The sequence below is a fragment of the Trichogramma pretiosum genome, unplaced genomic scaffold, assembly GCF_000599845.2.
Source record: "Trichogramma pretiosum strain Unisexual culture from Peru unplaced genomic scaffold, Tpre_2.0 scaffold6, whole genome shotgun sequence".
Lineage (NCBI taxonomy): Eukaryota > Metazoa > Arthropoda > Insecta > Hymenoptera > Trichogrammatidae > Trichogramma > Trichogramma pretiosum.
Genome location: NW_019641678.1, coordinates 662,358 through 677,671, shown reverse-complemented (window position 1 = coordinate 677,671; position 15,314 = coordinate 662,358). Strand labels below are relative to the sequence as shown.

Below are 15,314 nucleotides of genomic sequence, written 5' to 3'. Positions count from 1 at the left end.
TGAAAAATCGAGTCGAACCAACTCGATGCCACTGCTTTCATAAATCGGGTGAGTACGTTTAAAAAAAGGTCGTTCATACACATTATGTGTAGGCCCTGCCCGACTGTTTTAGCTGCATCGGAATTAAACGTACATTATAAACGAGGTCCGCGTGTTCCCTGGCTACGAGATTAGCCGCGCTTGTACCCTTTTATCGAGTTGGCCCCTCCGACCAGTCCGTCGCCACCGTATATATATATATAAAGGATTACATACGTAAAACCATTACGGTTAAATCACTTTTTCGTCGTTCATTTTTTTGTTCGAGTACACGCAGGCCGCGATCTAGTGGCCCCTACACGCCCCGCGGTAATATACTGCTCGTGCTCGTCGATGCGGCGTCCGTCCACGCATTCGCGCACTCGTGAACGCCTAGGCGCAGCGCCGATAGCCTCCGAAAAAAGAGAGCAAGAGAGAGATGCGCGGAAAAAATACATATGCATACATACAATTAATTGCTTGGAACTTTGTGCGCGGCGAGTGCGGCGTTTATATGGGCATTAATTTGTACGTAGATCATTTTTTGCGTTTCGTTTTTATCTCGAACGAGCCGCGACTCGAAAGACTAACGCACGCCACGAACCTACTGTACTGCATTTTTGCGATGAGTAATTTTTGTTTTCTTCTGTATTTCATGCGTGCGAGGGCACGATGTAAAAAATTACCCACGCGGAGACTCGATTTTTTTTTTGCGCGCACCTCCCTGGATTTATGCAATCGAAAAATTCAAACAACAACGCGCAAACATGGGGGTAAGTCGAGAAAGTATTTATGTACCCGCGTCGCTATGCGCAAATGGGTATTATTCATAGATATATAGTACATAAGTTGTTAAGTGGCTATGTCTACGATGAATAATAATATAGTGGCTGCATAGGCGCAAGAAATTCCGTCCGTGCCGAACATTAAGAGCGCGCCGAAGTGAGCGAAAATCCTGCGGCATAATAAACACATAAAGGTAATCCTTAAAACAATAATTAGCAGCAGTAGTATAGTAGCAGTGACAACAGAGAGACAGAGAAAGACTAAATCCTCTCTTCGCGTCTCGAGCGCATTTGCCATCGTATACGCTGCACGCGGCCTTTTCCCTGCTCTATCTTCGAGAGCTTTATGCTACTCGCGCCTGAAAATACCGAAGAGCTCGAGCAGTCGTATTCCGCTGCGAGCTTTTTCCTTCGTGCTGGGGGTGGTGGTTATCATTTCACGAGCGGCGCTGCACTTTCGATTCGGTCGAGAGAGAACGAGAGAAAAACTGCCCTAAAAGATCCCCCCCACATGTTTTCAAGACGAAAATGAAGAGAAAAAGCTCTTGCTCGGCGGTGTGGCGACGAAGATCAGCGCGCGAAAGATGGAGAAATAAGAGTTGCTTCTCTCAGCTCGCTGCTACTGTACGCCCAAAAGTGCCTAATAGTTTTAATCCACGTTCTCGCGCGAAAGTATAGTCCTCTCTTGCTCCAACGTTTGGTCGGGGATGGGGATGGGGGCGGCAGTTAGCGCACTGATATCATAATCCGAATAATCACCACTATTGCCGCCATTTGCTTAATCCGCATAACGTCGACTGTATTATAACGCGTATATGGAGTGGGGGAGCTAGCTCGGAGCTCCGAGCCCTCTTCATAATTTGCTCTTTTTATCTCAAATTCTCTCGCTCGCGCAAAAATTTCGCCGCCTTGTTCACATATATTAGCGCGGCGAGCGCACATCCCATCGAGCGATTCCGCATACGAGAGCCGAGCGATGAAATTTGGAGCAAAGTTTGCTGCGCTTTGTGAGGCTAGGCGCGCGACTGAACAGCAGAAGCAGTAGCAGTAGCAGCCGCGCGAAAGTGGCACACACACAGTCTTAGCGCCGCGACTAGGTATATTATAACTGTTATAGCTACATTGCTCTCGAGCCATGGTGCGCGCGATATAATCAAGGAGTTGCAAAATATACACGTTCGAGTTGGATCCTAAATCCCGGAGATTCGTCGTAATGGCCAAGTTGTGCGCCGAGCTTGCACCTACCAAAAGAGAAACTGTGTATATGGGGGAGGAGGAGGTATACTTATATCTCCGACTTTACTTCGCGGCTGCTGCTGCTATATAAATCCGAGCTAGAGCAAAACTCGAAGAAGAGAGCTGGGCAAAAAGTCGCTGGGGCCTCGCGCAAACTTTGTTAAATATGCTTATTAATCGCGGGCGGCCAGGCGGGGGAGGAGGATGAGGCGCGCCTCCTTTATACCTCTTTAGCTCATAAATGTGTGTGCCTTTTGTTATGGCAGGGGCGACACCACTGCCGCTGTTACAGCTCGTTTGTCACGGCGTCGCGCACGTGATACGCTTGCGGAGATCCTTTCTTTCTTCCTCGACTCCGTGTTACGCATTATGTGCACATACAAAGTCGCATGTACATTACAAAGATAAAAGGCATCGATAATCTCGTGTTACGCAGATGTGTATTATCATATACTCACAGGCAAGAGACGACCGATTTGCCGCCTTGGAAGGAGGCGTCCTTGCCCCAGCGCTTGGGCAGTTCGACGACGACGATGCCGAGCTCGCCCCAGAGCACCAACTGCGTGGCGGTCTCGTTGATCAGCAGCTGCGACACCTCGAAGATCGGCGGGTCCGTTGGCTGCAGTTTCTGTGGACAAAATCGGTGCGGAAAAATTGCGTTAGTCAAATTACTCGTGTCATGCTGTACACCTTAACAATTTTTTTAGCCTATACGTATACTCGTACGCGTCGGGACTAAAATATATAAATGTACACTGCGACGAGATGATGTAATGGCGAGAGACAGCTTGTAAAACACGGCATTAAGAATCGTCCTCCTCGATTCTCTCTTTCCCCTGCACTCGCAGCGGCACGAAAAAGGACGACGAAAAAAAAGCGGAAACAAAAAAGATCTAAATCAAGAGCTCTAGGGGAAGAGAGAAAAAGAGGCGCATTTGTTAGCCGTCTCGTGCTTTTGTAGCGTAGGAGACGGAGGCGAGAAGCTCCTCTGGGACTTGGCCATCAGAGCCATCCGACGTGGAGAGGCGCAGTGGCAGTGGCAGCAGAGCAAAAGAGAGCAGTCAGTCGTAGTTACGTAGTCGTCGACGCCTTTGGAGAAATTAAAAGGCCGACTAATGCAAATACATCCGTATTTCCCGGCCCCTGATCTGCTACTGCTGCTGCTGCTACGTGCATTTACACATTTTTTCACGAGAGAGAGATAGAGAAGAGCTAAACTTAATACATGCCAGATAGACATCGGGTTCACTCGGCAAAGCCTCGTCTCTCCAGCATCGACGAATGAGCCTCTTCAACGTCTACTCCGTACTTTTTCATTTTCCTCCGATCGTTCGCTAAGATCGTTCGGTGATTTCTCGCGATTACCCGTCGATCGCAGCAGCAGGTGCGCATCGGGCCGTGCTAAATAACGTAATACTGTCGTAATGGAAAGTTCGTCGGAAAATAGGAAAAAGAAATAGGCGCGCAACCGACGTTTGGCGCAACACACTTTACGCGATGCATGCGATACATGCGTAACGGGGAGATTGCACACGTACGACGACGCACATCGTGTATAGTAGAAGGTATAAGACGTGCGTGCGATCGGTGTGCGGTTTTGTGATCGATTTCACCGACGTCATCGGGACCCGATATGCCTTTCGCGAGCCGATCACGTGATTAGCGGTGCAAAAACCCGCCTATTACGCAGGTATAAGGTAGGATAGTAGAGCTGCAGCATGAGTGCTCCTAAACGCGTTGGTAGTGTACATTATACATGAGTGACTCACTCGAGCAGCTACAAGGCGCCTTGCCAGAGAAGTTTCGCGCGTATATGTAAGAGATTGGTGCACGACAGAGGCCAAACTGTACACACACCAGTATACACAACACTACTCACGTACACACACGAACAGGCAGCCTGATCGACACGAGATCGCGCGCGCGCGTGCAAAAATGAGGCCGTTGTTTACAAGCCGTTGAAACGTCAAAGTAGCAGCCAGCCTCTCTCTCTTTCTCTCTCTTTTTCTATTATCTCGCCGAGCCACGATGGTTTAGCATGCCATTGGTGCAACAAAAGACAACATGTCATCCACGGTAACGAAAACCTGCTACATTTACAGCGACGACAAAGCTTTGTCGACCGTTTATTTGCCCGATAAGCAGGAGGTCTTTATCGGCAGATGCGTCGACACGAAGATCACCGATCCTCAGTGCTCGCGCAAGCAAGGTCGGTACACGAATCGTAATCAACTTTTTTTTCAATTTCGCTGTCAGTGCCAATAGCTCTCTTTGCATAAGAAGAGAGGACGATGCGCGTAGTTTTTTTTTGCGAGCGATGATAATTCTACGTTAGCTCGTGACATAACCTCAATACTGCTGCTATTCTATTTCTATTGTGACAATATGATGTATATGAATTTTTTCTCTCTGACAGCGTTTACTTTTTTTTCTCTTTATAAATACATTGTCAATTATTGATTTATCATCGATTCTTCCGCCAGTTCGACTATATGCCAGCTATGATGATGACAAGGTATTCGTTGAACAAGTTGGTACGCGTCCAAGCAGTGTTAATGGCTTCAAGACTGAGCAAGGAGTAAGACTTGCTGTGCAGCATGGAGACTATATTGAAGTATTATACGGCAAATATCCTTACAAAATAGAGTTTAATCCACCGCCGTCGATCAATCCTATTAAAGATAATAAGAAAAGACTGCTGATACAAGATACACAAGATGAGGACAGTGACAACGATACCCAGAGCTCAAAGAAAGCAAAAGTAATCGGTGCTACTCGAGTCAGTCCAAGAAAAGTGAAACAAAATACTATGGAAAATTACAACTTGGCTGGTACAAGTAAAAGTGATGACGATGACAGTGCTAGCTTAAGTAGCGTGTCACAGGGTGGCTCATGGCAAGAATTGGACCATAAGCATCTTCTGGTTTATACAAGTGTTGGATGTGAAGGCCGCCCAAAGGTAGAGTTTCATTAAATTGATAGTTTTATGCAGCAAATTTAATCTTTATTCAAATGTATGTCTTTCATTGATAGATTGCAGCTTATGATATGGACAAAACACTCATAAAGACTATATCTGGCGCATCATTTCCTAAAGATTGCAATGATTGGCAATTGCTGTATCCTGAAGTACCAGGAAAAATTAAAAAATTCTATGAAGATGGATATAAAATTGTCATTTTTTCAAATCAAGGTGGTTTAAGCACTGGCAAGGTCAAGGTTGCAGATTTCAAAATCAAAATAGAAAAAGTTGTAAAAAAAATTGGTGTGCCAATGCAGGTTTGTTCATATTTGTTAGACAGATATAGATTTTTATTGTTATTAATAAAAAATTTATTTAAAGGTTCACTTGGCTGTTGGACAAAATAAATATAGAAAACCTTGCACTGGAATGTGGGAATTTTTAGTAAATAAGGTAAGGTTTAATCTTTTTTTCCACAATGGAGAACTAAAACAATTATATTTTTCAGAATAATGATGGAGTACCAGTAGATAAAGAAAATTCATTTTATGTTGGTGATGCTGCTGGTCGACCAGCAGGAGGAAACAGAAAGAAAAAAGATCATTCCTTAGCTGATAGGTTAATGGCAGAAAACTTAAATTTGACTTTTTACACTCCAGAAGAACATTTTCTTGGTCAGAAAAAAGCACCTTATAATGCTCCAGCTTTTAATCCAAAAGAAGCGAGTAAAAATACTGTTCTCTTTGAGCCATCTCAGGCCAAGCTTACCTCTGACCAGCAAGAGGTAAATTTTTAGAAAAACTATGAAAATTAGTTTTATATGAGAATAAATTAACAATTTTTTGTCAGCTGGTTCTGATGGCAGGATGTCCAGGCTCTGGAAAATCACATTTTGCAAAAACACACTTGAGAAATTACGAATATGTAAATAGAGACACTTTGGGTAATTGGCAAAAATGTGTGGCTAAGACGGACGCTGCTCTGGAGCAGGGCAAAAGCGTAGTGGTTGACAATACGAACCCCGACAAGGCCACGAGACTGAGATACGTCGAGTTAGCAAAGAAACACAATGTGCCTGTTCGCTGCTTCGTGATGACCCTTGATAAAGAGCATGTCAAGCACAACAACATGGTAATTACAATGAAAAATAAAAATAATCAGAGAAATGTGAGGTTTATTAATCGATAAATTGTTTAGTATCGAATTTTGACGGACCCGACGCACGAAGCCATCAGCGACATGATAATCAATAGTTTCCTGTAAGTATCTTTTCGTTTATATCTTCGTAATATCGCACATATCTCTCCACTAATGCTGCACGTTAAGGACAACAATCGGTACTGGGTAGTTTGCATGGCTTAATTACCTCCTCCCTTATTCAAGGCCTAGATTCTTCTTTTTCCATGTGTACGTCGTACGAGTATTGTTGTTTTTTGTCTTGTCAGCTTTGTGCGACCGCAGCTGGCCCGTAGCTGCGTGAGATTTATCAAGCTGTTTCTATTGTTGTGTCTGCGCGTCTACATACGTTTTGCCGGATTTTTGCCGACCTCTTACAGGAAGAACTTCGTAGCTCCGAGCGAGGCCGAGGGTTTCAGCGAGATCGTGCACATCAACTTCGTGCCTCACTTCAAGTCCGAGGACGACAGGAAGCTCTACGAGATGTACCTTTTGGGATGAAAGAAGAGGCGCAAAAAGCATTCCACGGAAGATGTGATAGTATCGCTGCGCGAGAATTGACAACGTCCAATTAAATGAAAAGGAAAGAAATGAAATACTCGAATCAAGTCAATAAACACGAATTTTTTGTATAAATACACGAAGTACAATTTATTCAGTTCCTCCTTAATACATACTCGTCTACATTTTCGAGTAAAAAGTTGCTGAAATGAGGGTAGATAATAAGCTACGGAGCTAGTTATGAGTAATAATCGTATGTTTGGCTGAAAAATTCGCAAGAGAGATAAGCGGCACATTTTTGGGGCGCTCGTTACTTGCATTTTTCAAGAAAGATGGGGGGATGAAAAAACAAGGGTGATAGCAGCGGAGTCGGTGATGAGATAATTATTTACCTCGCGGTGAATTCGCTCGGTTCGATTTCGATGAGAAATCATGATGCTGGGTAAGGGCCAAAGATACGAGAAGGGAGAGAGAAAAAATTAGAAAATGCCTTGATATTAATACACATTTGGTGGAAAGAAGGGCAGGCACAGACACGGCCCCGAGACAAGAATAAGCCGCGCGCGTAATACACCGCTCGCGCTTCTAGCTACGTAATACACATAAACTCGCGACGCGACGGCGGCGGCAACGAAACGAGCTCTCCGTTCGTTAGGCCGAGGCACAGACATTTAGCCAGAGGGCACAACTCCTCGACGATGGATAAATTTTTCCAACAGGCAGTAGGAGAGAGAACAAGTCTTGTAGTTAGCGATTTTTCGCGATATCTCTTTTAGATGCTCGAACGCGTCGAAATTTTCTTCTCCGCTACTCACCAACGCGCACAAACTTTACTCGTCGTGACTCGGATTGCAAAGTTTCGGGTTAAAAGTTTTTTAGAAATATTATATACAGCGTGCGGGCATTATCACGTCGAGAAGCGATTCTAAAATCAGCGATACTTACGCACAGTAAAATGAGTGTGATGAGTGCTGAAAAAAGGAAAAGAAAGAAAAAGAAAAGCCGCTGTTGGTCAGAGGGTGCGCAGATACGAGCACGACGAGACTTGGTTTCTTTCCTCTTTCGAGTGAAAATAAAACCACCTTTTATTCGAGTATGAGTGTGAAATATCGCGGCCAAAGTAAGTTACATCGTTTAGTCCGATTTGAGCAGCGGCTAATGTACTTTAATAACGTACTCGAGCAGTAGCGGCACAGGCCAATTGGGACATTTTCGGTCAGCAGCCCTATACGCACAAGCTCACACCCACCTAAATATACAATCCTCTCTTTCTGCTCTTTCTCTCTCGGCGGTCGCGCTGCTTTGCACACGCACACACTTGGGTCAAGTATATTTTCCAACGTGTACCGACAATTACGCGCCGTCCAGTGTCCGACGCTCGTCTTTTTCTCACTCGCGCGTACCGTGCGCTCGCGTAATTAGCCAAATTGTCGTTCAATCTTGGTTGAACAAATAGACGGAGCTAAAATCATCCACGCGTTGAAAATTCGGACGAAAGTGTGCTCAAGAGCGAATCGCTCGCAAAGAGAGAGAGAGAGAGAGACAAGAGCGAAGAGAGAGTCGAGTGCGGGAAATTTTAATAACATGCCGGAGTTTATTGTCCGACCGTTTTACGCGCGGCCATTCGGATTCTTGGACGTTTTTAGCGACACTGGCGAGCGAGCGAGAGAGATGACGTTCCGAGTACGGCCTGCAGTGGCAACAGCAGCAGCGGCAGAAGCGACGGCACATCGACATTTGATGCAATTTAGAGAAACAATATCTGCGGCTCCCAGGTCCATTTGATTATCATAGAATTCGAGTTTGCTTCGATCTACGTTGCCGCCACAGACTCTCTCTTTCGCTGTCGTCGTCGTCTATGACCAGACGCCTGGAATTCTCTAATAAGGCGTGTGCTTCTTCTTTCAAACGGCTACGTAACCGACAGAGCAGTCGGTATATTAATATGCTTTTATTGCTCGGACTGAGAATTTCGAATTTAACTCGAGATACCCGTTGAAAATACATATTTATTATATAGCGAGCCATTACCGGTTTGAAAAATATGTTAGACTATGCGCGAGGAGGATATTGTCGCGCGTTCCAATTTTCAGCCAGCCGTGCCAGCAATTGAATTTCTTCGTGTTTTACGATCGGTTAAAGATGGTCTCCAGTCTGTGTGATAATGTACTTGCGTCTTTGGCCACACGTAAATCAAGGGATATTAAACTAGAGCCTGGTTGATTTTATTCGAAAGCGTGAGTGAGAGAAGATCCTTCGAAAATTCCGGAAGAGCAAGAATTTGGCGCGCAGAGGCCGATAAATCAAGCTCCGAAAGCTCCCGTGTGTGTGTGTGTGTGTGTGTGTGTGTGTGAGTGTGTGGATGGTCGAGAGCTGATGCAGTTTCGTGTATGTACACACGCGTTATATATACACGACGACGATGTTGTTCCCCCCGTATGTGCCAGCGAATGCAGGTATATAGAGAGAGAGTGAGAAAAAAAGAGAGAGGGAGTGAGCCTCGAATTACACGGATAAAAGGCTCGAGAGTGCCGGATGCGTTATTAATGAACACCAAGAATTTCATTAAAGATTGTTTGTATATCAAACTGTCCACTAAATTATGTGTCCCTATACCCTCGGTCGCTTTCCCGTATCGTTCCCGAGCTTTACGCCTACTCCTTTGACTATGCGCGGCGCCGTTCGAGCTTTTACGACCTCTCGCTCGAGGCTTGAACTATAAACGCGCTATAGCTGCTGCTGGTTTTGCCCTCCGAACGTGTGCCATTTCGATATCGTGCGCAGTTAATATTATGCCTTGTGGTAGGCTGCATCGTCAATGAACAGCGACACGATAGCTTCGATGAACTTGCGCTTTTGTGCAGACAATGCACAAATTTACACCGCGTAAGAGAAAGAGAGAGAGAGAGAGAATGCAGCGGAATGCCAAATTCTTTCGCTATTCAATTGCGCCCGTATACGATATGTTGCCCGTGCGCTATCTACAGGGCGTTACATAGCGTCGATACGGCTAAATTAAACATTCCTTTTCGTCGGCTCGAGCTTTAATTTTGAAATTCAATCGAGCTTGGAAGTTGCGACGAGGAAGACGAGGACGACGAAGACGATGAGGCGGGAACGTGATCGCGCGGCAGGTAAAATCAAAGTAACGAGGGCGACATAAGACGTGTGTTATAACGAGGCTTTGGGAAACGAGGAGCGCCAGTATAGCTGTAGTATAGCGGCGCGCTCGAAGTTAGCCAATTTAGGCGTTCCGAGCTTGCGATCAAGGTGTCGCGTAATCGGTGTCCCGTTACAGCTTATGATAGTGTCGTGAGAGAGAGAGAGAGAGAGCTGCCTTTCATCGACCCCTTCCCATCCCTTTTCCTGCCTTCTTACTCGCGTACACATACATGCACGGCTGTCTCTGCCGTGTGTATGTGTGTGTAACAGCTACTCTGCTGCTGCTTATTAGTTGGCAACTTACGCGCGTTTAAACTTTCGCGGCGCGTAACCTTAAACGCGCGTAACTTCGCTGCGAGCTTGCGATTTATTGATAGCGCCTGATGACGCCCGGACGACCCCGAGTGTATTATACGCTCGAGCTTTTTCTTCTTTCTCCCGAGCAAAACATGAAGCGAACTCGTGTGGCGTCGTGTAATATAAGCACGCGCATTTCAAATACATACGCGCAGAGTCGCAGTCGGCGAGCTGCCGTGTGTCGCGTAAGCTCGAGCTGTATAAACATTTGCTTCCCAGAAGCCCGTTCCGCGCTGCCTCGAGATTTGTCTCAATTTTTGCCTTTTAGTCTCGCGTTGTTTGTCTGCCGTATAGCGCGTCATGTACGTACGTAATACGCATATAGATATATGAAACGGCACGACGTGACGAATGATTGGACGACTAATGCTCGCCGTATATATGCAGCGTCGCGAGCTTGTTATTATTTAGCCTAGGCGGGCGCCTAGAGGTGCACACGGCTACGGGGGCCTGTGCTTCGCCAAGTCGTTTGCCTTACGCACACGTCTCGTACATTACGCCGCTAAAAGGCTGCGCTGTATCACTAATCTCCACCTAATACGAGGCAGCAGCAGCAACAGCAACACAGCGAGCCGCCATTTGCGAGCTACGAGCTCTAGCTCTTGCGCTGGAAACTTTGTCACAATATGCAGCGACGAGGCGGGCAGGGTGAGGCGCAGGGGCTATTACTTTTGCCGCTGGAAAAACCACTTAGATATAACGCGAGCACGGGCGCGCCACGATATCTGCTTCGGGTTTGCCTATGCGTCGTATAATGCCTGTTAAAAAAGAGAAAAGAAAAGTGAATATAATACCGAGCACGCACGTATGAGAAGGAGAACGTACGTTGTTGGCCTATATCGGAGCAAAGGATATGGGCAGCAAGTGTTAATTTTGGCGCTCGTCGAGCTATCGTAGGGAGAGGAGCTTTATAATACCCCTACAGAAGCGCGAAAATATATAAGACCGAGGCGTGCTACTACAGATCAGTTTAAGTACGTTATAGCGATTTTATGTATATCTGCTCGCGCTCGAGCGCTCGGAAACGGCGGCGTGGGCGAGCATTATTTAAATTAAACGCGCGATATAGGCCTATAAGGCAAAGAACGAACGCGACTACTACTCTCCCTGGACTGTTGATGCTGCTTCGCTTGGCTTCTATGCAAATTATTATGTGTATCTTTGGCAACGATAATTTACATGAATATTTGGTCTCGCGCTATATCATTTTGTTGCTGCTGCCGTTTCTACGGCACATGACGTCTTTGGCTTAGCCCGAATATCGCTGCGTAAGCGCTCATTTTTATCGATCATCGTACACCCAAAGCTACACGCCTTCTAAATAACGGCCCTCTTTTGCTACCACTACTGCTGCTGCTGCTACTCTGCTTGTAATTAGGAGGAGAGCTGCGAGCTACGAGCTCTGAGAGAGCCCTATGATGTATGTACAATAATATATAATATTTAAAGGCGAAATGAGTTTACGACTGTGGCCACAGCTTCTCTCTGGCTGCTGCTCTCTACCCCCTTAATGGAACATCCCTCGGCCGGAGGAAAAAAAAATCTCGCGCAGCAGAGAAGCGGCCACGGACAGAGATATAACCCGATAAGCAGTCGCCTGAGTATATATAACGCTCAGGCTCTTTCTCTCTCTCTCTCTTTCCTTCGTACTGGGAATCGAGAGGACAGCGTTTGAATTTATATACGTTTTTAAAACGCGCGCGCGCGCGGCTCCGAGAGAAGAGGCGTCGTGTCGCTTATATATAGCGCGCGCACATAAGAGAGGTAGCAGCTCTAGCAGCAGTAGTAGCTCTCTCTGGTCAGCGGCTAGTATTTTCATTCCCAGCCGAATAAGCGGCGTTATCTGCGCGCCGTCCGCAAAAGATACATGTAAGTTCGGACCACCCACGTATGTATGTATGCGTATAGCTCGTCGCGGCGCTACCTACCTACCTATCCTACCTACGTGTGTAACTCTCTTTTGCGGCGCGCACACGCCTGGCCCGCTTATGAATATTAATTTCTGCACAGTAGCAGCAGCAGCTAGAAGCCCCGGACAAGAACAAATTAGATCTTTCCTTCCATACATTTCCCTTTTATTCCCACTCGCGCTCGCCGCCGCCGCCGCCGTCGACGACGACTCGCTATACTCCCTTGAACTCTTTCTCTCCGCCACACTGCTTACTACTATTGCGCGGGGGAGTGTACACCCTGCCTGGTACCCCCTTTGCGTCGATGCTGTGCTCTTCTAGTGCGAGAGCGAGAAAAAGCCAAAGAGAGAGAGAGAGAGAGAGAAAGAGCAAAGCACAGGGGGCTTTGTACCCACCTTTCTACTTCCAAGTGACCGAAAATACTCGAGGATTTTTCCATCTCCAGGCAAAACCCCCGCACATACGCGCACACCCGTACTCGCGGCCTAGCTACTGTATAGGAAGGAAGCTGAATAACGAAAAATTGCCATAATTAAGAGCTTCATTATGCGAATTTTTGTTTGGACCTCTCTTAAGGCTGCTGCTGCTGGTACTGGTACCTCTCTCCGGCTTTCTCGGGGGGGCATGCGTATGTGTAAATTAGCCCCAGCGCGAAGTAGCTTTTGTTCAGTTATTTACTCGAGCGGTTCAGTTTTTCTGGATCATTAAAAGGCCTTCTCTCTTTTTCCTTGAGAAATCCCATGAAAAGAGCTGCACGAAAGAAGCACGCGCGCGCATGAGTGAGCGGCTATTTACGAGCTTAGATGCGGTCGGGTCTCCAATTAAAAGGATAGAGGAGCTACTGCTGGTTACGTACTCGCGGCCATAGAGCAAAAATCTAAATCCTGCTGCTACTCTCGCGAACTCGCGCGCGCGCGAGCTGCAAAAGAGAAGTAAAGGAAAACAATACGCGCGTATTCATATATTTTTTCGTTCAAATAATTTAATTAGCGCGGGCTTCGAAAAAACAACAACAAGTCAGCGGGATACATGTTTTGTGCGTGATATACACAGACGGGAAGAATATATAAGGTATAAATACACCCGCGCACAAAGGGCTAAATAATTTAATTTTCCAAATGAAACGAAGGAATCTGCAGCAAATAATTAAAATTAGTAAAAGTACGCGAGCTTCGCGAGTCGTCTTTTAAAAAGTTGCACGCACGGCAAATGAACAACGCGCATACAAAAATATATGTGCCTGTGTTAGTGTATACGAGTATATATAGAGAGAGAAAACTGGAAGAACCGAGCTTAAGATTCGGTCAGGAGCTTTGGAGGGCTAGCGGGGGTGTGGGTGGGGTAAGGTAGAGATATGGGGAAGGCGGTACCTAGTTTTCATAACTACGTACACACATACATAGTGAGCGGAGCGCGCTTACACAGGAGAGTGAGAGAACGAGATATAAGCTGGAAGAGTTAAAAGGTGCGCGCGGTCTGTATAGCTATGAATTGTCCTCTCTCCTACCTCAACAATATCTTGTCTCTCGTCGGTTGCCGAGATTCTCCTTCTGCCTCTCCTACTACCTCTCTCTAGATATGTGTACGTGTACGTGTGCGTGTGTGCAGTGCAGCCACTATCGTATATAAGCTAGTCTTTTGCGCGCGCAGCACAAGGGCGGATCTTATTATCAAACTAAATCTCATCCGCGAAACAACGTACCTGCCCACCACCGAAATATATAAGCGACTCGAGAGCAAAAGAGAGAGAGAGATAGAGACAGAGAGCTACACGCGGAGCTTTTCTTCTTTCGCCGAGCTTTATAATTATATGCTCTCGAGCTTTGCTAGATGATCAAATTTTTTTTCTCTCTCTCTTCCTTTTTTTCATCAAATCCTAATGTCGAGTCCAGGCACAAAGGGAAAAAATTTGCCGGAACGTAAATCGAATCGAAAAGCGAGAAAACCTTAGGGAGATACGTTCGGGCAAAGTGTCTCTCGCTGAGTTTCGCTGCAGCGCTGAAACCACTGCGGGGGGTCCACGCGGTTTTCCAGAGCGAGAGAGAGAGAGGCTTTAGCAAAAGTATCTCGTAAGTTTCACTAAGTATAAGAAAGCACCTTAAAGCTCCTGGCGCGACGCGAGAGAGTAACGTATTTAAGGCCTAGGCGAGTGTGTATAGGTGCGCTGCGCGCAGTAGTAGGTACGGCAAAGTTACGACAACAAGTTGCGCGCGACTTCTGGCTACGGAGGCTCTCTTATAAAACGTGTTGTGGAACACAACGAGGTCAAAGATTTGTGCTCCGCCGCGCGAGGGGCCTGGAGGCGCACTCGAAAATCGCGTAAAATTGAAATCTCTGCGGGGGGATAATCGAGAACTTAATCGGTACTACATGCTCGCTCGATCATTCGGCAAAGATAAAAAGATAACGAAATAATAATCCCGCGCACCGACGAACGTGTGCACTTGCTTCTCGGGAGATAAGGCAGGAAAGCTGCGAAGTCGAGGCGTTGAAGGGTGAATAAGAGCTCGCAAGGTGTACACCAGGGCGACACAAAAGAGTCACATAGCACACATATACGAGACTCGAGGCACGTCTTGTACGGATCTTTCTCTCGTTGGCGCGGAAGAGAGCGTCAGACATTAGCGCAGCCGTATAATATGCCAGGACAGGAATGCTTAGCTCTTATAATCCGGTATTGCCGGAGCGGCGGCCATAAAGTGGCCATTCGTTATGTTATTATGGCGGCGATGATTGAGAATATAAGGCACTGTGCGATGACGACGAGCCGTTAAGCATACACCAGGAATACGCGCAAGTACAGCGCTAAAATATCATATATATGTGTAAAAGTTTATACATATCACGGATCTTTGTTTTGAAGGAAGCGGAGAAAGAGAGAAAGACGTGTGCCCGTGCGCAAGAAATATATCCGTAGATTTTTATGCCCGCGCGAGATGGAAGCAGGAGAGAGAGCTTGATTTGCGCCAACTATTTGTCAGGCGGTTACACGCGCGCAGCTTCCGCGGTTCACGATGAATTTGCGATGGGACGATTTTCTTCTTTTGCTCCGGCTCGGTATCGCAATATATATAAATTTTGCATACGTATACGCGAAAGAGAGAAAAGGAGAGAGAGAGCGAGCGTATGCAAATGAGCGCGAAAAGGACGATTTTCCCCGGTGCTGCACACACGCACACGTGCCCGTCATTCGTCCTCCGGAGCTTC

General features: G+C 46.4%; 2 protein-coding genes across 3 annotated transcripts in view; one reads left to right on the top strand and one right to left on the bottom strand.

Moving 5' to 3' along the window:
- Positions 1–15,314, bottom strand: part of LOC106658060 (nuclear pore complex protein Nup88) — a 54,972-nt gene that overhangs the window by 5,936 nt on the left and 33,722 nt on the right. The window contains exon 2 of the mRNA XM_014379867.2: positions 2,498–2,667. Within this exon, the coding sequence (XP_014235353.1) occupies positions 2,498–2,667 (170 nt within the window). The remainder of the gene's footprint in view (positions 1–2,497; positions 2,668–15,314) is intronic.
- On the top strand, positions 3,797–6,813 carry LOC106658062 (uncharacterized protein F21D5.5). 2 transcript variants are annotated; one of them, XM_014379870.2, is made up of 8 exons: positions 3,797–4,248; positions 4,523–4,998; positions 5,073–5,318; positions 5,383–5,454; positions 5,510–5,785; positions 5,851–6,132; positions 6,199–6,260; positions 6,447–6,813. In XM_014379870.2, exons 1-8 carry the CDS (start codon positions 4,104–4,106, stop codon positions 6,676–6,678), a joined length of 1,791 nt encoding a protein of 596 aa, XP_014235356.1. In that variant the 5' UTR covers positions 3,797–4,103; the 3' UTR covers positions 6,679–6,813. The 2 variants fall into 2 exon arrangements, with proteins under 2 accessions (XP_014235356.1, XP_014235357.1); XM_014379871.2 differs by having other exon boundaries at positions 3,800–4,248; positions 6,558–6,813.

Excerpts from the sequence above, each read along its gene's own strand:
- LOC106658062 (XM_014379870.2), top strand. The coding sequence starts at position 4,104 with ATGTCATCCACGGTAACGAAAACCTGCTACATTTACAGCGACGACAAA. Across the intron at positions 5,319-5,382 it reads AAATTGGTGTGCCAATGCAG|GTTCACTTGGCTGTTGGACA; the intron begins GTTTGTTCATAT and ends ATTTATTTAAAG. Across the intron at positions 5,786-5,850 it reads TTACCTCTGACCAGCAAGAG|CTGGTTCTGATGGCAGGATG; the intron begins GTAAATTTTTAG and ends ATTTTTTGTCAG.